Source organism: Sminthopsis crassicaudata, chromosome 5, assembly GCF_048593235.1.
Source record: "Sminthopsis crassicaudata isolate SCR6 chromosome 5, ASM4859323v1, whole genome shotgun sequence".
Taxonomy (NCBI): Eukaryota; Metazoa; Chordata; class Mammalia; order Dasyuromorphia; family Dasyuridae; genus Sminthopsis; species Sminthopsis crassicaudata.
The window spans coordinates 179,681,989-179,708,435 of NC_133621.1; the positions used below are offsets into that span (position 1 = coordinate 179,681,989).

The window sequence follows — 26,447 nt, forward strand, 5'->3', positions numbered from 1 at the left end:
TAAAGGGATTTTTTGCCTTTTTTGTTTCATGGACCCCTTTGGTAGCTTAGTGAAATATATCCCTTCTTACAGTTTTTTAAATGCATAAAATACATAGCATTATAAAGGAAATCTATCATATGAAACAGTATAATCAAAATATTAAAGTTTCTCATTTATACTATGCATATGACTACAGTAATGGAAAGGAAAATAAACTCTTGAAATCTATTCACAAATTTCATGGAAATGAGTAGTTCCAAGTTAAAAATCCTTGCTTTTGAACCTCTTTAGCACTTGATTACTTTGACAAACATTCCAAATTTCCTTTCCTTTCTCTTATCTGTTTATCTAATTTGTCTTACCAATTATGTTCTGGGTTCTCCTTTAGTTGTCTGTCTTAACTCTCTTCAGTCTCTTCCCTTTTATAAAAAAGGAAAAGGATCTCTCTACGGTCTTTCAACTGGATTCCTCTCCTACAACTAGATGTTCTTTCTCCTCAAGATTTCTCCAATTTATTTTCCTGAAAATCAAATTTTGCCTTACAATTCTAAAGTCCTGGTATCAAACACATCGTGGCCAGGTATTGCTGACTACCACTCAAAGCTGATTAAGATGTAATTGGAATATATTTAATAAGACAAATAAAAATGTAACAGATAACATTATATATAAAAATCCACATGGATCCTTATGTATGGATTGATAGCTTCTGTTTCTGAGTTTGACAGTACTGACCTAAGGCATTTCCAAAATGCCTCCTATTAATTCTTCAATTCAAATATTTCTTTTTAAATCACATTTAATCAAATTTAATTTCTTTTCAAATCACAAAGGGCCAAGCTCACATGTTCATAGGCATACTACTAAAGAATTCTTTCCAAATTGTCCTCAAACCATTAACAGTAACTGACCTAAGGCATTTCCAAAATGCCTCCTATTAATTCTTCAATTCAAATATTTCTTTTTAAATCACATTTAATCAAATTTAATTTCTTTTCAAATCACAAAGGGCCAAGCTCACATGTTCATAGGCATACTACTAAAGAATTCTTTCCAAATTGTCCTCAAACCATTAACAGTAACTATTTGAGTTCAGCATTTCGAGCACATTTCAACATGTCCACAATATCTAAAGAAATTCCACCAAATGCTTTTGTAAAATGTAAGTACTCTACTGAATTATAGAAAATGATAATCTTCATTTTAAAAAAGCTATTCAGTCTTTTTCTGTACTTAGCAAATAAAAATGGAAGAACAGATCAAACCATAGGGAAAAAATAGATAAGCAAGCATCAGACATCATCAAACTCAATAACAGATGTTTGATAAGACTGAGAACATAAAACATTTGAAGAAAAAACTATTTTCCAAGAACTGCTTGAGAAGATGGGAAAGTAGTCTGGTAGAAATTAGGACCACCTCAAAATGTTGTATAGTTTATGCTCAAAATCTAATCATGCCACAAAAAAAAAATTTTTTTTAAGGAAAATTAGATTGGAACTTTTTGACTACTAAGGCTAGCAGATCTGAGAACCAGGTCAAAAGAAGGGAGTGGGAATGAAGCAAAATTGGATAGTTTTCACTGTATCACATTTAAAAGTTTTTGCATGAACAAATACATTTCACAATATGAAGGAAAATCATGATTTCCTTAGTACAGATAATCCCCTCGATCAATTTAAGCTAGCAACTTCGATACAACTTAATCTTAGAGAGTATTCCTGGGTCACTAAGTAAAGCCACACTTGTGGAGGGTTACAGAACTGGCATGTGACTGATCTGGGATTTAATCTTAGGTCTTTGTGATTCTAAAAGTATGCCTTGCATTTCTACTCCAAGGTGCTGCCTCTTTCATTAAAGTAATGGTGTTGGTGGGGTTTTTTCTGTCCCAAGGCAAATGCATTTTTAAAACTCTCACTAATGTCTCACTAAAACACTTGCCATACATAAAATCAAATCTGTTTACTATTTTTTAGTAAAACTTTCTTGATTACTGCTACCACCAGGCTTTTGCAGTGGAGGACAAGAAATTACAAAATCAGAGAGGCTGAGGGATGGGCTGGGATTAAGCAGATTTTTTTACATACTTGTCCATGAAGTCAAATCCAAGTTGTAACACAGATTTCCTGGCTACAAACAAGACTGATAAAATTGAGAGACAAGGAAAGTATGATGTTAATAAAATTTCATCACAACACCCTCTTTTGTATAAAAAAGAGGAACAAAATAGACAAAATAAGAAACAATCTCACGATTTCTCTCTCTCTGTTCTTTTCTATTTTGATACTTTCCCCTATCTTATCCTTCCTTGTTATTATACTTTCCTTTCGCAATTTATTCTCATATAACTTTCTAATTTACAGTAACACAGCCACAATTTGAAAGCACTCCTAGGTTTTCACAATAACTAAAAATGCTGTTTAAGATAGAAGGTAAAATGAACAACTTATTTAAAAAGATTTTCATCAAAATATTAATAGAAATAACCCTTACTGGACAGATGATACAAAAAGGTCAAAGACAGTGAAAAGTAAGCACAACTAAGAGAGTAATATATACAATGACTACAATAATGTAAAGGAAAATAATACTGAATGAGATCAGAACTCAAATTAGTGTAATGACCAATCTTGACTTTAGATGAATGATGATTAAAGATAAAGATACTTCCTTTCTTTAGTAGAAAGATGGTCAGACCACACTGTATTAGACATGGTTACTGTGTTTTTTTTTGTTTTGGCTTAATTGTACTTCTTTATCATAATAGATGGTTCTTATTGCAGAGCATAAGGAAATAACAGAAATGTTTGAAAAAGAGAGAAGGAAAGAAGGAAAACTTGAGGCAAAAGTTTTGGTGTTTAAAAGGATATACATTTTAATTACTTTAACAACTCACTTTTCCAAAATAACGCACAAAAAAAGAATTCCTCCCCACTCTAAAAATTATTATTAAATATTCACTGAGCATCTTCAAGGGCATGTACTAAGTGCAGCAAAGAATAAAAATCAAACAGTTAATATTTGTCTCATTTCAAATATCAAGGTGCACTGGAGAAAATCTGAAGTTGCCACCTTGTGAATGACAAAATATATCTACTTCAGAGACTCACCAAACCACAATTTGGCCTGGTCTACTTTGATTGTGGACAATTATGTTGTCTTTGGTAATCTGTTAAAATATGAATTTCTTTAGTAGAGAACATGGGGAAATCAAATATGATCTTAGGGAAATAATTTGCATGCAAAAAAACTAAAAAAAAACAAACAAAAATAAACCCCACTTAGACATAAATCATTTTGGATCTGATGTCTTCATTGCAAATAAGCCAACTGCTATACAAGAGATACCACGTCTAAATCTAATTAGAAGGAACTTTAAAAATAAATCAAAATAGATTAAAAGATAACTCCTCTATAGATTTTGAGATCTAAAAAATTTCATAACATCTTTCCATTCCCACTGCTACCTTCTAAGTATAGATGACATTCTAAATCCTAATCTTTTTCTTCCTGACCTAAAAGACTCTCTTAATCTTTTTTGATCCTTCATGGATCATAGTGTTAGCACAGTTAGCTATTAATAAATGTTTGTTGAACTGAAGGTTATCAGTTAAATGTTAGTACAACAAACCAAGGACTTACCCCTTTTATTAGTTAAAACAATTTATAAAATCTCAGCCTTCATGATAAAATCTTTGAAGGTCCTTGTGCTATTCCAAAGAAATCAAACAAAGTCATTAGTGTTTGGCAGTTTCACCTGAATACAACTATTCAGGATGGCAAATTTTACTAAAAGAATCTTGCTATAAATATAAATAAAAGTTTCATTCTCTAATAATTTTAATCTTTAAAAAGAAGTGATGAATTAGGCAAATAAGTATTTCATAATAAATTCTTGTACTTACTGTTCATTTACAACAAAAATACAATTGTCTTGTGATGGTTGTCCAGTAACTGGATGCTTGCAGGTCACCTTCCGTTCATTATGACTATAAAAAGCACAGAAGAAAAACAGAATTTTATATTCTGAAAGTGTGTCCATAAGTAGTGCCTGTTCTACCTTTTCTCTCACACCAAAGTAGACTTGCCTTAGTTTTTTAAATTATACAAATCAACCTAAAGAGAATTTTAGATAATTACCAAAAAAAGTAATTTGACAGAAAGGGTAAATGGAAAAACCTGTGTATATAATCAGTTTTGTATACCTACTTGGGTCAATGGTTCAATCATCAAAACAGAGGAACTATTTACAAACTTATATGAATATATATATATATATATATATATAAATAATATGCAACCACATTTTAAAAAGGCTAAGAATCACTTAAGAAAAATTATGCCATTTCATTCAGCAAATTACTAAATGACACATATTCCAAAAAAGAATAAAGATAGAAGGAAAGAATGCTAGTACATAGTAACATTTATAGCAGCATTTTTGCTGGAGCAAAGAACCAGAATTAATGGGGATCCAAGAATGTGGCGAACTGTTGAATTGTGGTAAAAGAATATAATGGAATGTTATTGTGCTGTAAGAAATGACAAAAGTGATAGGTTCAGATAAATTTTTAATAGCTTACATAGAATAAAATAAGAACCGGGAGAACAAATTATGAATACCACAATACTGTAAAAGATAATTTTAAAAAGACATTGTAGAATGCAGAAGCTGATTTAGCCTAATCTTAAGAGCTACAAATTGCCTGAGGCCTATGCAAACAAGTTTTAAAAAGGGCGTTAAAAGTCTGCAAAGTTGAATGTTTTGGATCCTAACTAATCTAAGAATGGAGCAGGTCTAAACCAGCTTCCTATAGTTGTCCCCAGAGCCTAAACCAGAGGTTCTGACCAAATGTCAAATGCCTGCCCATCCACTCCCAATTAGTTGTTAAGTAAAACAACTTACAAACTTCTCCAGACTGTGCTTCCCAAGAGATTCTCTCGGGGCTGAAATGTATTTAATCCTGCCTTTCTTGGGCACCTCAATACTTTGGCGCTACATGGTAGCCCCTAGATTTTGCTATTTTGGCAGTCTTCTTCTTTATTTCAGATTGAAAACATCAATCAAAGCAGTGACCAAATAGCAATCAAAAAAAAAAAAAATAATAATGCATCATGCTTCCTATCTCTTCAGAGAGGAATAATGGACAAGAGGGGCAAAATGAGGCATTTCCAGACATGGTCAATATTTTGATTCGCTTTGCTTGCCTCTACTTATTTATTACAAAATATCCCCTGGGCGCAGAGTTAACAATGATTAAGAAGAATTTGGAAAGGCTTTTTGCAGCACTGTAGCTGAAAATGAAAGAAAACCAGGGAAGATATGAGGCAGAGATGAAAGAGGGAGTTCCAGGAATGGGGGACAACCAGGAAAAACACAATGTACAATGCTGGGAGAACCAGTAGGAGTAAATTATACACGAAAGAATCTTTTCACAGTACTTCAAAAATATGGAACTCTGCCTGAAAATATGTGACTATCTGCTCTTATTTAAATCTAACTTGGTCTTGTAGGTAACAGAGAAACATGGGTTATTTCCTTCTCCAACTCTTTTTATAGATAAGGAAACTGAGGCAAAGACCATTAAGTGACTATCTTAAAGTCACATAGCTATTAAGTGTCATTAAGGAGATCAAAATTGAACAAAGACAGATAAGTCTTTCGGAGTTGAGGCCCAGCCTTCTATTCACAGCACAATCTAGTTCTTATCAATGGGAAGCATAGTATTGAGAATACCAGATGTAAAGGCTGTTATGATCACACCCACACCTGTGGGTTACTGTGTCTTAATACTAAAGTGGAACACTTGAGCTCTATGCAACTCAAGTTCTCCTAGGAATTCCAAGATTCTTGTTTATTTATTTTGCTAACTTCCAAAGTGACAATACAATGCTTTGCAGACAGAAGATACAGCAGCATCTATTCACTAATTCATTCAAAAAGCAGTTATTAAATGAGGAATTAGGCACTGTGCAAAGAACTGATTCTATAAAGACAAAAACTACCCTTAAGGAACTCACATTCTATTGGGGCAAAAACTCCTTACTTAGAAAATTGAACACAAAACATAATGTGCTAAAGTAACTTCTATGGGACAGAAAACTAGCAAATGTGCACAATAGAGTGAATTTCCTATAGAAAGTGGCAGCTTTTATGGAAATCATGGATTTTCCAAAGAGGAAGAAAATAATCTTTATTTTTTATGTTTGTTTTAAATCCAATATTTAAGAGAATGAATATCCTTCTTCTGGTCAAGAAAAATAGTACAATGTCATTTCCTACACAACACAGGATAGGGAAAAAGCCTATTCAAAATATACCTTTTCATTAAAATTCTTGGTTATATTTTCCAAATCTATTATATTCCTTTGATGGTGAGAATATCTACGTAATATACGAACCATTTCCTGTCCTTTTTCTGTCAATTTTAAGACTTTATTTTGTTCAAGAAAAATAAGGTGGAATGGTGGTGCAGTGGATAGAGCACCAGTCCTTTAGTCAGGAGGACCCGAGTTCAAATCAGGCCACAGACCTGGCTGTGTGACCCTGGGCAAGTCACTTAACCCCAATTGCCTCCGCAAAAAAAAAAAAAAAAAAAAAAAAAAAAAAAGGACAAGGTACCCTTCTCACTTGAATTTCAAACACCAAAGACGCTATACTGCCTCAAAAACCATTTTTAGTTAGATCACACGCAAATTATCTATGTCTAGGTATACACACATAAATGTCAATTCATCCCTCATTGAAATTTAATAAACAACTTCAAAATCAGCTTCACTTCTTCTGGTAAGGCATTCCGATCATTCCCAAGTTCAGTGACAAGTTTAAGATTTGTTGCCAGGGATTTTCCCTGTTTCCTCCTGTGTCCTTCAGGCACTGCACTGTCACATAACGCTGCTCTCACCCCGTCTTGCAAAACTTGAACGGTTCCCGAAGGGCTTTCTGTTGGTCTCTCGGTAGATTTTTGGTACAAAATACTTACCCCCCCCCCGCCCCGCCCCTCCCCAACATCAAACCTCCCAATCTTCGTGCATCTAAAAATCCGTAGTCTTTTCAGCAGGGCTACTTTGGTCCGTAAAGATTGTGCTTCTTTGTCAAGACACTCCCTCAGTTTTGCCGGGAGTTAAAAATCATTATTTCTGCAGAACTGGGCTTAGCGCAACTATTTGCAGAAACTTAATCTTACTTTCCCTAGTCCCAAGCTTAGGCTTATCTGATGCTCTCACTTCACCTTTCTGTCACGGTATATAGTTATGAAGTTGTCTCGTGGAAGGCCTGGGCTCTCACTGCCCGACAGGAAGTGGATATGGGGGGAACTCTAGGCAGAGGGACCAAAAGGTGGGGGAGGGATGAGCCTGAGGCCGTGGGACTCCGCTCAAGGCTCCTAGAGCTCCTGCAGGGGAGAGAAGAGCCCCGGGGGTGGAGGGAGGGGGCGGAGCGGAGGCGGGAGCCAGGCGTTTCCTCTCCACTAACCTCACCCTATCCAAACTGGCTGGTGGAACCTCACCCCACAAAAATCTAGTTTAAAAACTGCCAAAATACTTTCAACTGATTAGGCCTTCAATTACAATGCGAATATAGCCATTAATAAAACCTTCATTTCCTTTGGGTGGAATTTTAGAGTACAACTTAAAATCTGCAAATTAAGTAAAAAATGTGAATCTGTAGCTACAATAATCAAGCCAGGTAAACTGTGCTTGAAATTCTAGTTCTATATAACAAAGCAAAGGAAAAGTTACCCCAGCCACAAGCAATGATATAAGGTAGAAATGTAAGTCAGTGTCTACTTCTCAAGCATGATGCGGTATATTCATGCAACCATGTGAAGAAATTATAAAATTGGAGGGCAAGGAACTAGTCATTCTTATTTTAGTATCCTCAGTATCCAGCACACAGTACTTGAAACAAAAGAGAGGGTTAATCTCTTGATGAACAAAATTAGATATTTAACTTCATTCTTTATAGAAAACTTCAATCCACATTCCAAATGTCTTGTAAGTATTCTAGAATACTGAAGGAGATTTGGTACTAAGTTTATTAAGGCATAATATTAAAATTAGAAAATTAATCAACCAACAAACACATATTAGGCATCTACAATGAGTCCACTGTACAAGAAGTAGTTTGAAAGAAAAAACAAAATGAAACCATTCTGCTACTCCAAGAACCTGCACAGCCCAAAGTTGCTTCTGAATCGCAAATGAGGGACATTATATTAGACTGATGACCCAGTAAATGATGACCAAATCCAATAAAGAACAAGTCAAGAAGATATCATCCACATGCCTATATCCCAAAGGGATGTTATAGGAAAGGGACCCACATGTGCATAAATGTTTATGGCAGCCCTTTTTGTAGAGGCCAGAAACTGGAAACTGAGTGGATGCCCATCAATTGGAGAATGGCTGAATAAATTGTGGTATATGAATATTATGGAATATTATTGTTCTATAAGAAATGACCAGCAGGATGATTTCAGAAAGGTCTGGAGAGACATGAATTTTTGCTAGGGGAAATGAGCAGAACCAAGAGATTGTAAGCAACAACATCAATATTATATATATTATATATATATGATGATCCAGTCATCAATTCTGATGGATGTGGCTCTTTTCAACAATAAGATGATTGAGGTCAGTTCCAAGAGAGTCATCTGCACCCAGAGAGAGGTCTGTGGGAACTGAAGGTGGATTACAAACATAATATTCTCACTCTTTTTGTTGTTTGCTTACATTTTGTTTTCTTACTCATTTATTTTTTTGTTGATGATTTTTCTTGTACAGTAAGAGAATTGTATAAATATGCTTATTACATATTGGATTTAACACACATTTATTTTTCTTTTGCTGAGGCAACTGGGGTTAAGTGACTTGCCCAGGGTCACACAGCTAGGAAGTGTTAAGTGTTTGAGATCAGATTTGAACTCAGGTCTTCCTGACTTCAAGTCCAGTAGTCACTAAGGTGGAGGCACCAATCCAGTAGACCCCAAGAGGTATGTAGTCAATTAATTAGAAAGTAGGAAGATGGTCCCATTCTTCCTTATCCATAATAGACAAAAAGGAAGTTTATCTCTCTTTCTTTCTTTCTCTCTCTCTCTCTCTCTCTCTCTCTCTCTCTCTCTCTCTCTCTCTCTCTCTCTCTCTCTCTCTCTCTCTCTCTCTCTTCTTTCTTTCTTTTTTGGCTGAGGCAATTGGGGTTAAGTGACTTGCCCAGGGTCACACAGCTAGGAAGTGTTAAGTGTTCGAGGCCAAATTTGAACTCAGGTCCTCCTGACTTCAAGGCTGGTGCTCTAACCACTGTGCAACCTAACTACCCCAACAGGAGGTTTATCTCAAAAACAACTACCCCAAGCCTTCACAATTCTACCCTTTTATACTCCTCCCCTCTAAGAACCAGGCCATTAGGGAAATTATAGTCTATAAACCAATGTGTCCACAGCGGCTGTTTCACAGATTCCACTGGAAAAATTCTTTTCCACCAAGCATAACCACCCTGTATGCCAAAGATCATCTCTCTGCTATGGAAGATGACCTTCCAGGAAGCAATTTCTGCCCTCCAGTCCAGTATGTAAAGCAATATCACTTCTCTCCACTCCAGTACCATTACTTTATCTTTCATGTGAAACCTACCCTTCTTCTTCAAGTCTCTGTTTCTGTCAAGGGTACCACCATCCTGCTTACCCAGGTTCACAACATTAATTTAGCCTCGATTTTTCACTTTTAATCTCCTTAAATATCCAAGCTCTTAGACATGACAACGTGACCATACTGAGGATGGGATGGGATGGTTTAAAAAATGTTTTTCCCAAGGCATTAATAATCAAAAAAATTGGAGATGACTATCTTATAGGATTAGTTTTTAGAGTTTTGATTTGGTTTTTAGTTTGATTCTACACTCCTCACCACACTCCCATGTACTGACACATGTACGATCTTCTTAAACATGTATGAGGTTTAGATTTATACAAAATTACAATGGCATCAGTTTTTTGTTATGACTGTGTTATATGATTTTCTACAGTTCAGCTTCTCTGGATGCACTTCACTACAGATTGCTAACTCAGAAACTAAAGTATTTGTAACCAGCCTGTATTTCTTGAAAGTATCATCCAATTAAGTGCTCTTGGATAGGCCCAGCGAATTTAATAAAGATGACAATACTCCCTAAACTAATTTATTTATTTAGTGCTATACCAATCAGACTCCTTAGAAACTATTTTAATGACCTAGAAAAAATAACAACAAAATTCATCAGGAAGAACAAAATGTCAAGAATTTCAAGGGAATTAAAAAAAAAATTAAATGAAGGTGGTCTAGCTGTACCTGATCTAAAACTATGTTATAAAGCAGCACTCATTGGTATTGGCTAAGAAATAGACTAGTTGATCAGTGGAATAGGTTAGGTTCACAGGACAAAATAGTGAATAACTATAGCAATCTAGTGTTTGACAAACCCAAAGATCCAAACTTTGGGGATAAGAATTCATTATTTGACAAAAACTGATGGGAAAACTAGAAATTAGTATGGCAGAAATTAGGCATGGACCCACACTTAACACCAAATACCAAGATAAGATCAAAATGGGTCCATGACTTTGGCATAAAGAATGAGATCATAAATAGATTAGAGGAACAGAGGATAGTTTACCTCTCAGACATGTGGGAAGTAACAAACTGGGAAAAGAGTTTTACAGTTAAATGTTCTGATAAAGGCCTCATTTCCAAAATATATAGAGAACTGACTCTAATTTATAAGAAATCAAGCCATTCTCCAATTGATAAATGGTCAAAGGATATGAACAGACAATTTCAGATGATAAAATTGAAACTCATATGAAAGAGTGTTCCAAATCACTATGGATCAGAGAAATGCAAATTAAGACAACTCTGAGATACCACTACACACCTGTCAGATTGGCTAAGATGACAGAAAAAAATAATGATGAGTGGTGGAGGGAATATGGGAAAACTGGGACACTGATGCATTGTTGATGGAGTTGTGAAAGAATCCAGCCATTCTGGAGAGCAATTTGGAATTATACCCAAAAAGTTATCAAGTTGTTCATACCCTTTGACCCAGCAGTGCTACTACTGGGCTTATATCCCAAAGAGATACTAAAGAAGGGAAAGGGACCTACATATGCCAAAATGTTTGTGGCAGCCCTTTTTGTAGTGGCTAGAAACTGGAAAATGAATGGATGCCCATCAATTGGAGAATGGTTGGATAAATTATGGCATATGATTGTTATGGAATATTATTGTTCTATAAGAAATGACCAACAGGAGGAATACAGAGAGGCTTGGAGAGACTTACATCAACTGATGCTGTGTGAAATGAGCAGAACTAGAAGATCATTATACACTTCAACAACAATACTGTATGAGGATGTATTCTGATGGAAGTGGATATCTTCAACAAAGAGAAGATCTAATTCAGTTCCAATTGATCGATGATGGACAGAATCAGCTACACCCAGAAAAGGAACACTGGGAAATGAGTGTAAACTGTTTGCACTTTTGTTTTACCTTCTGAATCCAATTCTTCCTGTACAACAAGAAATTCAATTCTGCACACATATATTGTATCTAAGATATACTATAACATATTTAACATGTATGGGACTGCCTGCCATCTAGGGAAGGGGGTGGAGGGAAGGAGGGGAAAATTCGAAACAGAAGTGAGTGCAAGGGATAACGTTGTAAAAAATTACCCATGCATATGTACTGTCAAAAAAAGGTTATAATTATAAAATTAATTTTAAAAAAGGAGAAAGAAAAAAAAAGAAAGTATAGTCCAATTTTTTCCTTACCTTGTGCCCAAATGCCAAGAGTTTTTCCTATTTTAAGAATGAAAATTTAGGGTGCTATAGTTCCCTCAAAATTTGTGACTTTATTAACCTTCATCGCTATTTCTAAAATAAAAATTCATTCAAGTATGTAGACAGAGCTATTAAGATGCAGAATTTGTAATGTTTTGTTTTATGCTGAAGCAGAACTGATTGGAGTATTAGTGTATGTTTATTAGTTATTAGTGATATTATTTACTTCCTTCATGCTAGTAGCTTTGTGAATAAGCTAATTTTTCCCTTCTCATGATTTTTATATTTTAAATACAAAAGAGGTGTGTGTGTCTATGTGTGTATTTTCTTTGAGAATAAAGTAGCCTTCATGAATTTTTATGGCAATTTGGTGGCCTTGTGGACATGTTAATTAGAAGTGGTTAAATATTATGAATTTCACATTAGTTGAAACTAAAGACTATGTGGATTTTGTGTATTTCTACCACAAATGTTTATTGCCTATAATTTCATCTTGATCCTGATTAAGGTGTTTATATTGATGAATCAGTAACCCGTTATATAAGGGGAAAGCATGTTACCAATCAACTTATTTTTTTCCTTACCCAATTCCAGCACATCAGAATGTTTAAATCAATTCCAGGAAAATGAATGCTGAGAAAGGTAGGGAATCTTATCCTTTAAAGGCAATTGGCAAAATGTCAAAAATCTTTCCCTAATTATTCTGCTTTTCCCTTTTGAAAAGAAAGCTTCCCACCTTTTAGATCATATACATAGTTTTCCCCTTGGAGAGAGAAGGGGGAGAAACATGTTTTCAACTATTCTCTAGGGTCAAGCTTGATCATTAAAATTACACAGAACTGAGTTTCTTAATTTAAAAATAATTAAATAATACCAAATAAAATTTAAAGATTACTGTTAATTATAATGTAGTTTGAGGCATTTTTTCCCCATTATTTCCTGCAAGGTCTGACTCTTTTGTTCTTGAGTCAAGGAAGTCATTTGCTAAGGCAACCACAGGAGATGATGAACTGAAAGATAGATAACATCAATCTTTCACAACTTGAATTTTATTAAGTTGCTAAGTTCATATGGGTCCATGAATGAGGTTACAAATATCCAAATTGGCCCTTGGCAGGAAAAAAGTTCCCCATCCCTGTTTTAGACCATAGGTCTGGCTATGAAAAGCCTTGGGGGGAAAAAAAAGTATATAATTAATAAAACAGAACTCTGACATTCTTCCTCATCACCAAGTGAAGCTACTCTTACCAATGAACTCCTATTTGCCAAATCCAATCACGTCCTTTGAGTCTTTATTCTTCTTGTATCTCTTCACCTTGAATTTGTGAAGATGATTTTTTTATATCTAAAGATAAGACCTTCATATTTATCAATACTAAATGTCATCTTTCTGGCTTTAATCCAAAATTTTATTCTGTCAAGATCTGTTGTGTTCTGATTGTTGTTTGTGTATGATCTGACCACTGAGTAGTCAGGGAATAAATGTCAAAATTAATACCAATTTAGAAAGACATAAATGAAAATATAACATTACATACAATCAAAATATTTCCAACATGAGCTATAGGAGTCCAAAAATTGGGAAATGGATAAAAGTAATGATATTAACTTTGATTGTAACTATTGCTTAGAGAAATTTATCTGATAAGAACATTGCTACAACAAAGTCCAAGAAACTACTCTAGCAAGCAATATTGACTTCCTGGTCAAGCATAAAGGGTATTCAAAATCAATAATCCAGAAGGATAACTAGGTTATGGAAAATATGATCTGAGACCCAACTAAAAACAGCCACAACAGCTAGAAACAAATTGTCTGGATTCCCTAAAGTTATAGTTCTCATAATTTAAGCTACTGACTTCTAATATTTAGATATGACTGCTTTAAAAAAAAAAAAAAAAGATAAAATCAACAGGAAGGAAGGGTGGAGAAAGAAAGAAAAAGAGAGGACACTTTAAAAGTGGCAGGTTTTTACAAATTATTTTCCATAGCAATTCATATAATTGAATGGAAAATGTGGAAATTGCAATAAACTCCTACATTTCCCTTTTGCTATATACATACATGTGTGTGCCATTCAGTATAACATAACATAGTTTTTAATCTCCAAAAGGATAGCTTTCATGTATATATTAAGATGAAGAAAAATTTCTTGACAGATGAGATAACTGTCATCAATCCTTTCATAATCAATACCAAACAAGGTATAAAACATGGGGACATATCCTTAATAAAAAAAAAAAATTAATACAAAAAATCCTACACAAATTCAAAAGGAAGGATTTTCTACAGATACAGAGATTATATTAGGTTTCTCTTCTTTGGAATGATGTTGTGATCACATCAAGCTTTTGATTAGTTAAGTTCCTTTCAATGAGGTCCATGATCATTCAGATGAAGATTGGCCTAGCACCACAGTAAGGAAAACCGTCAGATAAAGAATAGCTATTGGCCAGAATATGATAATATTTAAATTAGTCCAACTTTTCATATATTTAAGATAAAACCTAAGGATCAACAATGAAATGGGAACCGAACAGAAGAGTAGGAAGAAAACAGATTGGACTACATTTAGGAAATTTCACAATACTTCAGAAAATTCCTGTTTCTTCAATATTAATATTCTCTGGATGGTGCTATATGTCTATGAGTTTTAAAACATCATGATTCACAGATAATGAAAATTACAGGTGATCCAAAGGGCAACAGAGGATTTAAGTTGTTTGCAACATACTTCCAACAATAAAGTATGCAGCTTAAGAAATATATTATGAAGATATAATTAAGTGGAGTGAAAATAATATACAATAAGAATATTAAAATGAAACATTAAAATGACCAAACAAGAAAGAAGAGAAGAAAATTTACTTCTCTATTATAATTAGGTAAGAAAATGTGAGGATGGAATTGGATATAGTTGGTATCCCAAGTTGATTTTAATTTTCCCCTTATTATTTAATAATAAGGAGAGATTCACTGATTGGGCTGGGGAGAAGAAAATTAGGAAATAATTAATACAAAAAAGTGATCATTAAAATCTTTTTTAAAAAAGTCCTGGGGCAGCTAGGTGGTGCAGTGACTAGAGCACCAGCCCTTTAGTCAGGAGGACTTGAGTTCAAATGTGACCTCAGACACAACACTTTTTAGCTGTGTGACCTTGGGCAGGTTACTTAACACCAATTGCCTCAGGGGAAAAAAAAAGTTCTAATAGTGTTTTGCACCTGCCCCTCATTAAAGAAATGAGTAGTTAGAAAAGCAGATGAAGTGGTCATGTCAAAAGAGCATTTGAATTTGTTGTTCCAAGGTGTAGTCTATTTTGTTTTGAAAAGCCTATCCTTGGAAGAGATGAAAAATTGTACTAATTCACAATTATTAGGGCTTGTAAGATGTAAGAACTCAATATGAGAACTAAACTCTCTGATTCAAAATAGGATCCCTTAAATCAGAAGTTCTTAATCTGGAGGCATAAAGTTTGATCTTGCTATAAATCAAAATGCTGCAGGAATAGGGGAGAGAAGAAAGTAAAATTTGTTATTTTCTAACATAAGCTTGGACTCTTCATTTACTAAAATTCCAAGTAAAGTTTTATGCCCTAAGGAAAAAAAAAAAGGCTCAGACCAATAAACAACTTTTAGCTGATGTGGAATTTTTAAGGATCCCATCAAGTTAGGACTTTTACTAGTAAGCAAAAATTAAAAATAAACATTAACTTTCCCCATACATACAATTCTACAAAGACCCCCCCCAAAAAAAAGGGGGGGAGAAAAAAGCTGTGCAGGTTAATCTACTAAATATTATTTAATCACCCCAAATTTTTAATAAAATTTAACAAATTGTTTGAAGAGTTATTAGCATGCCATAAAATCTTAGTATATTAAGCTACTAAGGAAACAGACACAATAAATTTAAGTTTGCATATAATCCTCAGACCACATCTTCTTCTACCACTCTAAAACACCTAAAAGGTAAACAAACACTTTTGGTTTTGAATAATCAGGCCCTGAATAATAATTAAGATGGCCTTATTTTAAGTTATTTATGGTAAAGTTATAGTAAAAAAGGAGGAAAAATTACCAAACATCTGCAACTGTCTTCCATTTTATCAGTTCTGTACATTGGCTCATCAGAGGACCCCCTTCTCTGAGTATTGGGTCTCCAATGGATTCCCCCTAAGAAAAGGGAAATGAGAGCTCTTAAGGGCAGCTTACATGGAGAAAGGATAACTAACATGGCCAACGGGACAGAGAATGATCATTGGAAGGGCAAGAGGTAGAAATGAACTCCATAATTTGGGGCAAAGGATAATTTCTACTATGGGGATTGCAATTCTGTAAGACACAACAGGGGAAGAAAAAGAACCATAGGCCAAAATCTGCTATTTCATAAGTTTTAATTCTATGAAGAATAAAAAGAGATTAGAAAAGAAAACAGACCATAAATCAGAGAATAAATCTTCAGAATATCAAAAAACAAAACAAAAAAACTAAATTAATAAAAGTGGCTAGATGATAGGAGATTTAAAAAACCTAGATAAATAAAAGAAAAAGGAATCAACAATTTAAAGAAAATATTTAAAATAGGAAAAAAGTTGACACTTTTTGGGGTGAGGGAGAGGTTGAGGGGGCAAAAAAAAAAAACCAGTGGAAGGAGGGCTACATTAATGTTGTTTAAACAAAACTAATCACAGGGACAATTAACTGACAAAAGGAAAAAAGAAATAAAAACCATTTTAGAAAAATTAAGAGCAATCAAGAAATCACTATGAACTATCAACCAACAAAAGTGGTATAAAGGGCATTGTCAAAAGACCAGAAAAGAAAATAGGTCAGTAATGTGCTGAATAAACAAAATTTACCAGTGCTCCAGGGATAGGGATTCAAATCTTGTAAATCTCCCCTTGCAGCATTCCCAAGGGAGATGTATCATTGGCTTAGACTGACCACAAATACAGCCTGTCCAAAGCCTTAGTGTTGCTTTTCCACCTACACTTCAGCTCTGATTTCAATATCTCAACCTGGGTCATCTATTAAGCCTAGAATCCATATCTTTTCTTCTCCCCCCATAATGGAAGTTCCTTCACTATTCTTTCTACATGAAGGCTTTCCCAATTGCCCAAATGGTTTCTGCTGCCATCTTTCCTACATTATGCTATATTTATTTTGTAACGGATTCATGCTGTCTGCCCAGAAGAATTCAAGTTCCATGAATGCAAGGATTCTTTCATTTCTGTTTTTGTATCTTCAGCACCTAGCACAATATTTGTTAATGAAGTGAAGAGAGTATAGATGGATTAAAATTTTCACAATTTAGATTTAGCCTAACTTACATATTTATTATACATGAATCTCCTTTACATACTCTATTCTCTAGCCAAACTGGTCTACTTGCTATCCTCCAGACACAGTATATATGCCTGAAATACAGCAGCTGTTTGATTGATTAAAATGGAAGAGGGATACTCCAGATATACTTCACCAAGTATATTGTGCCTTAGTCTTTATAATTCTTCACTACATAAAATGAAATAATCCAATGACTTAAACCATAAATCAACTTCATAACATCACATTAACCTATTACTATTCTAAAATACTGGCAGATAATTTATCACATCCAGTGTGAAAGATGCAAATAGATTACACGAATCTAGTCACCTGATTCCTTTTCAGCTAACACCTCCCCCTTTCAGAATTATATTAAATGTATTTATATATGTTCAATCACCTTACTCACATATGCCACTGTTAGGTATGCAAAAGTAGAAATGATTTCAGGAAGTCTTTGTGAGCCTAGCTGTTGAAAATAACTAACAATTAGCATATTTTGCCACCTGGTATCCCACAAAATACCTCAAAATGTTTACATATATTGCAAACCTGACTTTACATGTATTAATAAATGAACTTTTTTCAAATAAATGAATGGTTTCATATTTTCCTATAGAACCTTGAAATTTCTTAAAAAAAAATATAGGCTGTTTAAATTATACTGAAAAATTCACTTAAGCAAAAATGTCATGAGGGTTTAAGATACCAAGTTTATTTCCAATCAATGTTCAAAATAAAATCAGTTGTCCAATTAAAATTTGTTTTGGTTTTTTTAACCTGTCACAGAACTCTTCCCCCCAAAACTTTTTAAGATGTGAAGAAACTGAGGATTCCTGTTGTTACAATAAAAACAATAAAACATAATAAGGAATACTAAAGAAATAAACAAATTTTCTTACTAGAAATAATTGATAGCATTTATCTTCACTGACAATTTGAGAAAAAAGAGAAATGTTTGTGTTTCAAGTTTGTATCATACATAATATGAAAGAAAATAAAATTTGCTTAATTTTATTTAACTTAAAATTCACTTAAATCAAAACAATACTTTAACATTAACAAAATATACTTTATAATTTGTAAAGCACATTCATATTATCTAATTTGGCATCATATCCATAAGTGAAGACTTTATAAAGATCTAAAATCTACACTTGAAACAGCACCATTTAAAACTGTATTTTATGCAAATGAATATAAAATTTAATCTTTCATATATTATTACTACTAACCCACTGAATAGTCATGTTAAGATAATATGGTATAATATTGGCCTTCTGAAAACCTAACAGCAAAATTGCCTTAAATTGAACTTTTTTTGAGAAAAGAAAATACAAGCAAAAAAAAATGTTGCTTATTTTGACAAATCAAATTTAACCAGACATAACCCTAATTACACTTATGACAGAAATACAATTTCTACAGCAAACTAAGGAGCATAATAACATTTCTGTACTCATTTTGATTACAAATATATTGAAAATATTTGTTAGAAGAGGAAATTTCAGATGGCTAAAATACTCTCCTTTCAGTTCCCTTGCAACGCAGACAATATAAACTTCCGGCTTAGTATAAAATAAAAATGTGGAAAAAAGTAAAAATATAACCTTTCTATAAATATATAATTATCCTTAAAGCAATGGGGGAGAGAAGAATTCATTAACTTACCAAATATAATATTTTACTAAAAACGGGTATTCAAACTCGAGATACTCTTTATCCTGTAGTTTGCCAGACAAACTGCAAACTGTGGTACACCGATGGAAAAAAAAGAGTGTAATGATCTCTGCCTGCTCAGTTATACTCAGAGGACACAGAATATTTCATATGAGCATGCTCAGTATCTAATTTAAAAAAGCTTGGTATTTTATCTCAGCATGTGATGGCCTATTTCCAAGAAAACTGAGAGAGCTGTAAATCCTATCTAAAATAATTTGCTGCATTAAACAAAACTGGGCCACCAAATATTGATTTTTTGCTTCATGGTTTTTGTGGTTCATGTAGCATGATATGGCTGGAAACTATTATTTATACTTTTATTGAAAATCTTTAGCTTTCAGTATTTTTTCAAATATATCATTATGAATAGGCAACAATTTTAATGAACTGGAAACTTAACAACCTCTGCCCCTTCAAATCTATAAGACTAACATAAGCAATGTTTTATATTTTACTATCTTTCACTTCTTGAAAAAGGAAAAAATTAAGCACACTATTGTTCTATGACAATATGTATAACTTAACCCAGAAACATTTATTCAAGATCACGCCTTACATTCCAGATCTTAGTTCTTTATTGAGAAAATGAAGGTTTTGGGCAAATGACCTTTAAAATCCGCCTCTCCCCAACTCAAAAAATCATATTAAAATATGTAAAAGTATTTTTTATAGTAGCCTTTGATATCATAAGGTATCTCATTTAGAAATTCACTGAATAAAATACACCAATATACTACTACTCTGCAGATTCATCTTGATTTTGCAGACCACCCATTCATTACACTCCCAACCCGCTGAAAAGAATCCTCTTAACTCTTCCTGTCTCAACCTCATTCTATGCAACCAGATCCCTCTCATCTCTCACTTGGTCTGTAATTCCCACTCAGTAATTAGCAAACTTCTCTCCATCCTGTGCTGGTTTAATCTTAACTTATCCTTTTGGCTCTTTTTGTCACGCCGCAAAAAACTGGTCCAAGAAGGCAGTGGAAATATTTAGCTTTGGTCATTTTAAGACACCTCTCTTTTCTGCCTTTACTCAGTAATCTATGTGTCTTTTGAGATCCATTCTATTAAAATGGGGCTTGAAGCCATTTTCCTTTCTAAAGAAGTTCAGTCTTTGCCCCCAGTCTTCCTCTCCAATTCCCACTGTTGCCCTCCTATCATGGTACTTCCTTATGCCTCAAATCAGTAACAAGTAGGTCAACAAGTATTTATTCAGTGCCTGCTGTGTGCTGGGAAACAATCAAAAAAATGCCCCCTGCCCTCAAGGAGCTCATAGTCTTATGGGGGAAACAACACGTGAAAATGGGTAATATTATACAGGGTACACTAGAAATAATCTCTCAGAAAAAGACCAGAGATTATGGAAGGCTCAAATCTCTTAACTTCACCCACACACAACAAGAGCATGCTTAATCCTGCCATCACCCATAAATGTTCCTCTTGCATTTCAAAATCTCTGAAATATTCTTATTTGGTCGTACATAATAACATTCAATCTTGTCCTGAGCCTTACCTCTGCTAAATTCATTCTTCTCCACCACAGTATTTGCTGTTTCGGCTCCTACTTTCACTTCACTTTCCTCACTTCCCCATTTCAACCCTGTAATTAACCAAGTCAACTCTATGCTATCCTGGACTGAAGAATCCTTTGTCTCCTTATCTTACTTCTGCTCATGCATTCTAAATTTAAACCTTTTATTTGAGTAAGTTACATAATAAAATGAGTCTACTACAAATTTATGGTATCAGTTAATCAAAAAGTATTGATTAAGCGCCACACACACACACACACACACACACACACACACACACACACACACACACACACACACACGTGTTAGAGATAGAAGTACAAAGAATGAAACCTAGCTTGTTAGCAAGGAGATAAGTATGTGTATAAACATGGACAGTTTAAGTATAAAGTGAATAAATACAAATATAGTAATTTAAGATTAAAGTTACTTGCAGTTAGGGGTGGGTGATAGGAAAAACCTCATACACAATATGGTTTCTGTGCTGTATCTTATTAAAAGAGGTGGGGTGAAGGGAGGCAAGGATGGAGTAGTACACTACTAGAATGTGGAAGAGCCAGTGCAAAAACCAAGGAAGATGAAGAGTGAAAGGATGATGGGGGGGGGGGGTGTGGATGCAGGAGGAGGCAAGAGCAGAACTACATTGTATAAGAGCAGGGTATGACAGTGGGTAGATGGGAAGAGAATCATGTCCAATGAGGTTAGAAACATAAGGCTTTAAAAAGCAAGATGAGGCTACACACATTTTATCCTAGAGGCAAAATGACGCCTCTATAATTGATTGCTATGGTTAAGTCACATAGACCTGGCCTTCAGGGAAGTTACACATACTTGTGGTATTTCAATCTATTTGTGTAGGCAAGTGTGTGTGCATGCATGTGGTATGTGATCTGCAAAGAGATGGGATTTAAACCCATGAGAACTCATAAAGTCACCAAAAGAGGAAATACCTAAAGTCCAGAATTAGGAATGATATGGATGAGCTCAGCAAAACAGACTTCCTCCCAGAAGTGGTTAATAAGAGCATAACCAGAATAAAGTAGTATGAAGCCAACAGAGGAAAGAGTATCCACGAGGTAAGAGTAGTCAAGGTAACACAAGTCAAGAGAAAGTAGAAAAAAACAATCAAATTTGGCAATTAAGAGATTATTAGGAGAAATAAGTTTTGGTTGAACAACAAGGTTCGAAGCCCGACCACCAGGGATATCTAATATCTCTTGGGACCCACTGAGTCAAGACCATCTTTTTACTCTTCCCTAATTGACTACCAAAAACCAGCCTAGAGAGGCCATTCCAAAGTTTCCACTGGGAAATGCCTCACCTCCTACTCTGCTCTTCACATTTTATGGAATAAGAGACAACTCCTACAATCCCTAAGTCCATCATCATAACTATCTACTTTCTTATTTAGAATCCTTAAAAATGCCATCTATAATCATTACTTCCTCTCCTCCCATTTAATCTCCAAACTTACCCCGCAATCTTATCTTTGAACTAGGACATCTAGAATCCAACTCACAGTGAGACTGCACCAAGAGACCCAAGAACACAACAAAATTCCCATTATACGTGGGTACCTTGAAGCCTGGCTCCAAGCTGCATAAATGAGCTCGGGGCTTGACAGCCAGCTTGTTTACAGCCCCTCAAGAGTAAAACTGTCAGAAGCTACAACCCAGAAGGACCAGTTCTATAAAGTTCTGAATTGCCAGTGTTGGATCAGAGAATTAAGGAAGATTTGGAGAGGGACAGGTCACCAGTAGAGAAATGTGACTGTACAGAAAATACTTCAGAAATCTGAAAGAGTTTCCAGCAGGATCTTCTGATCATCTAAAAGTCAAGTAAAGGCTACAAACTAAATCCTCAAATCAAATGCTTTACTATACACACTATATAGTGTGTATACTATACACACACTATACAAAACACAATAAGCAATAAGGGAAATCCCATTCCAAATAAGCATAAGATATCTTAGGATTAACATCCCAATTCACCAGACTTGTATAGATTCAAGCACAAAAAACTTCTTCAATAAATAAGGAACAATTTTAAATGAATATTCAATGTTCATGGCTAGGTTGTGCCAATCTAATAAAAACATTAATTCTAGCAAAGATGTTATATTTTATTTAATACACCAATCAAATTATCAAAAGGATACTTTATAAAATTTGATAAAAATAAAAACAAAATTCATTTGAAAAAATGAAAAGATTTAGAATGCCAAAGGAAATTTTGAAGTATAGTAAGGACAAAAGGAGAATAGCACTTCCAGATCTCAAACAATTATTATAAATCAGTAATCACAAAAATAATTTGGTATTACTTAAAAAAAAAGAGACATAGATTAGTGGAATAGCCTAGACAAGGGAGATTCAGAAATAATATAATGCAATAAACCAGTATTTGATAAAGAGGAAAACAAATAACATTGGGAAAAAACTGCCTATATGCTAAAAACTGGTTCAGGAAAACTGAAAAGTAATCTGGAATAATTAGGACATACTTCAAAGATCATATAAAAATTTTAAAGAGAAACACATCATAATACTTCTTATAACTATGGGTGGGAGATGTATTCCTGCTCAAATGAGATAAAGGCAATTGCAAAAGATAAAATAAATAAAATCTCTGATTACTTGAAACTGAAAGGTTCCTGCATATACAACATTAATTCATCTAGGATGTGGTCAAGAATCTTTTCTCATAAGGATATCCAAGATATATAAAAATTAATACATATAAAACTAGTAGTCATTCCTCAATAGATAAATGATCAAAGGGTACACAGTTTTCACAAAGAATTGTAAAGTATTCACAACCAAGTAAAAAAAAGTTTCAAATTACTAACAAGAGAGTTAAGCACAAATGTAAACATCATCATACCCTGAAAATTGACCAAAAAAATGGCAAGAGGATTGTGTAAAGTTAAGCACACTAATACATTGTTGGGGGAATTGTGAAATGATACAATCAATTTGGAATTATACAGATAATGTGACTCTGACTCAGATTCTCCATTATTGGGTTTATATCTCAAGAAAAGTCATCAATAAGGAAAAAGTCTGTACATGCTTAAAAGCATTTATTTACTTATTTTTAAGGTGACTTTATTAAGAGGCTCAGTGCCCAGAAATTTTTAAGTGCTAGCTCTCTTATATTCTTATTTAAAAATATTTAAAACAACAATTTTCCTTGGGATAGTTAAGAATTCAAAACAAAGTAAATGTCCAAGAGTTGGGGAATATGTAAACAAATTGTGGTACATAGATGCAATGAAATATTATTGTGCTAGAAGAAATGGTGTGTAATAAATAGAGACATATAGAAATTTCTATGTGAATTGATACAGAGCAAAAAACCAATATTCACAGCTACAGCAATGTAAATGAAAAAGACAATGACATCAGAAATAATTACAAAGATCAAATAGTACTCAAATGAAAATACATGAGAAGATACTCCCTCAAGAAACTACCTCACATGGAGGTGAGAGGTCCATAGGTGTTAACACAGTGTACATGATTTTCGATTTTTTTTTCAAAGTAATCAGTTGTGCTAACTTTTTTTTCCTCTTTAAAAAGTATTATTTCTTACGAAATTGCTCTGAGATGGAAAGGGAAGTATGATATAAAAAACAGAAAATATCAATTAAAAACTTAGTTTTCACACCCCCCCCCCAAAGTGTTATTTTGCAGCTGTATATAAGATAAGAAAGATTGTAATGCTGGAAAGAAAATGATTAATAAGGAGACTATAGCAATAGTCCAGGAGTCTGAAGGGAATGATTGTGAGAGGTGAGGAGGTTGAAGCAACTAGATTTAGCAAATGATTAGATTATATAAAAGCAAGTGAAGATTCAAAAAAATGACACATACAGTAAAATCGGATACTCTAGACCCAGTGAGGAAAAGGGTAGTTTTAAAGTAAAGATAAGAGCTTTGTATTGGACCAGTTTAATTCAATGCCCTTGAGACATGCAGTTAGAGGTAAGTGAGGAGAAAGAAAATAGTTGGATAAGTATACTTGGGAATTATCTGCAAAGAGATGATAGTTCAGCCCAAGTGATTTAATGACAGTTGAGACCAGGGCTTGGGTCTTGGTTCTGAGATACAACTATACCAAGAGAACAGGATATAAATGAATTCGGCAAAGGAAAATGAGAATGGTCAGTCAAGCAGGTAATAAAGACTAGTAGAATAGGGTTGAAGACAATATGAAGACAATAATCATAAGGGACCGTAGAAGAAGGAGAGATGTCAACAACACCAAATGCTGCAGAGGCCAAGCAGGATTGGAATTAGAATGCAATGAGATGTTGTGGACTGTAAAGTGCAATAAAAATAACTTTACTGCTAACAAGAGATTAAAAGAATACAAGTTCTAAAGTTTAAAAATATACTGGCTTAGCTGAAATATTACTCCTTTTACTTCTAAGTTACCACAGCAACTAGACACTTGAGTCAGGAAGACTTGCTTTCCCACTCAGCTGAGCTCCTGTACTAGCTCCCCCAAATTCGGTTTTTCATGCCTCAGGTCACTTGGAATGGTTGTGGCTGGAAATACAGATTTATATCAATGTCAACTACCTCTAGGCATAGCAATTGTGAGAAATGCTTTGCCAACCTGAAATCATTATACAAATGTCAGATTTCATTGATCCTTACTTTTATTCCTGTTAAAATACAGAAACAATGTATAGATATCAAAAAGAGGAAAAATTGATATAAGATAAAGTATTTCAATAAATAAGATTACTCAAAAGCAGAACCAGCTGCCTTAGAAGTTGTCAGGTACTCTCTAACTAGCGATTTCTACAAAAACATTGAATCAACTACTTTGGGTGTACATTAGAGAAAGAATTATTTGAGACTTTTTGTAGATCAGTAGCAGACTTTTTTTTTTTTTAATTAAAGCTTTTTATTTTTCAAAACATATGTGTGGACAATTCTTCAACATTAGCCCTTGTAAAACCCAGTGTTTTGGTCCCTCCCTCTTTTTTCCCACACCCTCTCCTAGATGGCAAGTAGTCCAACAATATATGTTACATAATAGAAATATATGTGAAATAGACTTTATCAAATTGTTGAGTAATGCAATATCATAATAGGAAGAGTGACAGCATTAAAATCAACAGACTGAGTTAGAATCCCAGCTTCAACACTTATCAGTTATGTGAAAATAGGCAAGTCATTTAACATATATCAGTTTTCTCACCTATAAAACAGGAATTATAACACTTGCACTATCCCATAGAGAATTGCAAAGAAAGGTGATATACTCTTGAAATTGTTAACCTTTCTTGCATAATGTTGCAAATTAGACTCAAAGTTATACAACTCCCACTTTTCTACTTATTTGTCTATGGTATAGTATTCTAACTCACTTTTGTTAACCCTTCAGAAGAAAAACAATGAATTAAAAAAAAAAAAAAAAATATATATATATATATATATATATATATATATATATATATATATATATATATATATATATATATATATATATATATATCCAGCACTAAAAGGCAAATTTTATTTTAATCATCTCGTCCTTGGGAATAGAAGATGTTTCTGTACGTATGCTAGGTTAACCAAAAGGAACATTCCAAGAGAAGACCTATGTGCTTAATTAATACAATGCTTATAACCGAGTAGGGGGTTTCATAAATGCTTGTTGACTTGATTTGATTTTGATTTTAGGGTTGAGACAACTTCATGCTCAAAATTAGCAAAATGATAAATCAGGTAATAATATCAAAAATAAATTATAATTTCCTTTCATTTTAAGTCAAATTAAATGTAATAATTGGATTTCTTTTACTGAAAACCAACAGCAAATGTTATCTCCATTCATAGTATAAAGACATCTATATATTAAACGTAGTTCCCCCACAAAACTCATTATACTCTAGATATTTTGTTAATGTTAATGTAAGTTCTTAAAATGCATCTATGAGATTTCCCCTTCTATTTTAGGTTTATCCTATGAGATTCTATATTACAACACAGGTTAAAAAAAACAATTTTAAATAACAAAGCTTTTTTTTTTTCTATTCTTGCCCA

General features: G+C 33.8%; 1 protein-coding gene across 39 annotated transcripts in view; it reads right to left on the reverse strand.

The window, feature by feature from the left end:
* Nucleotides 1–26,447, reverse strand: part of PLEKHA5 (pleckstrin homology domain containing A5) — a 176,365-nt gene that overhangs the window by 106,924 nt on the left and 42,994 nt on the right. For 34 of the 39 annotated variants that reach the window (XR_012482460.1, XR_012482461.1, XM_074268917.1 and 31 more), the window contains exon 4: nucleotides 3,888–3,971. Coding sequence is in view for 35 of the 39 variants with exons in the window: in XM_074268917.1 (XP_074125018.1) it covers nucleotides 3,888–3,971 (84 nt within the window). In the remaining 4 variants the exon portion in view is untranslated. Of the gene's footprint in view, nucleotides 1–3,624; nucleotides 3,693–3,887; nucleotides 3,972–15,875; nucleotides 15,971–18,796; nucleotides 19,435–26,447 lie in introns of those variants that run through there. The other 5 variants (XM_074268902.1, XM_074268927.1, XM_074268928.1 and 2 more) reach the window with 5 other exon arrangements.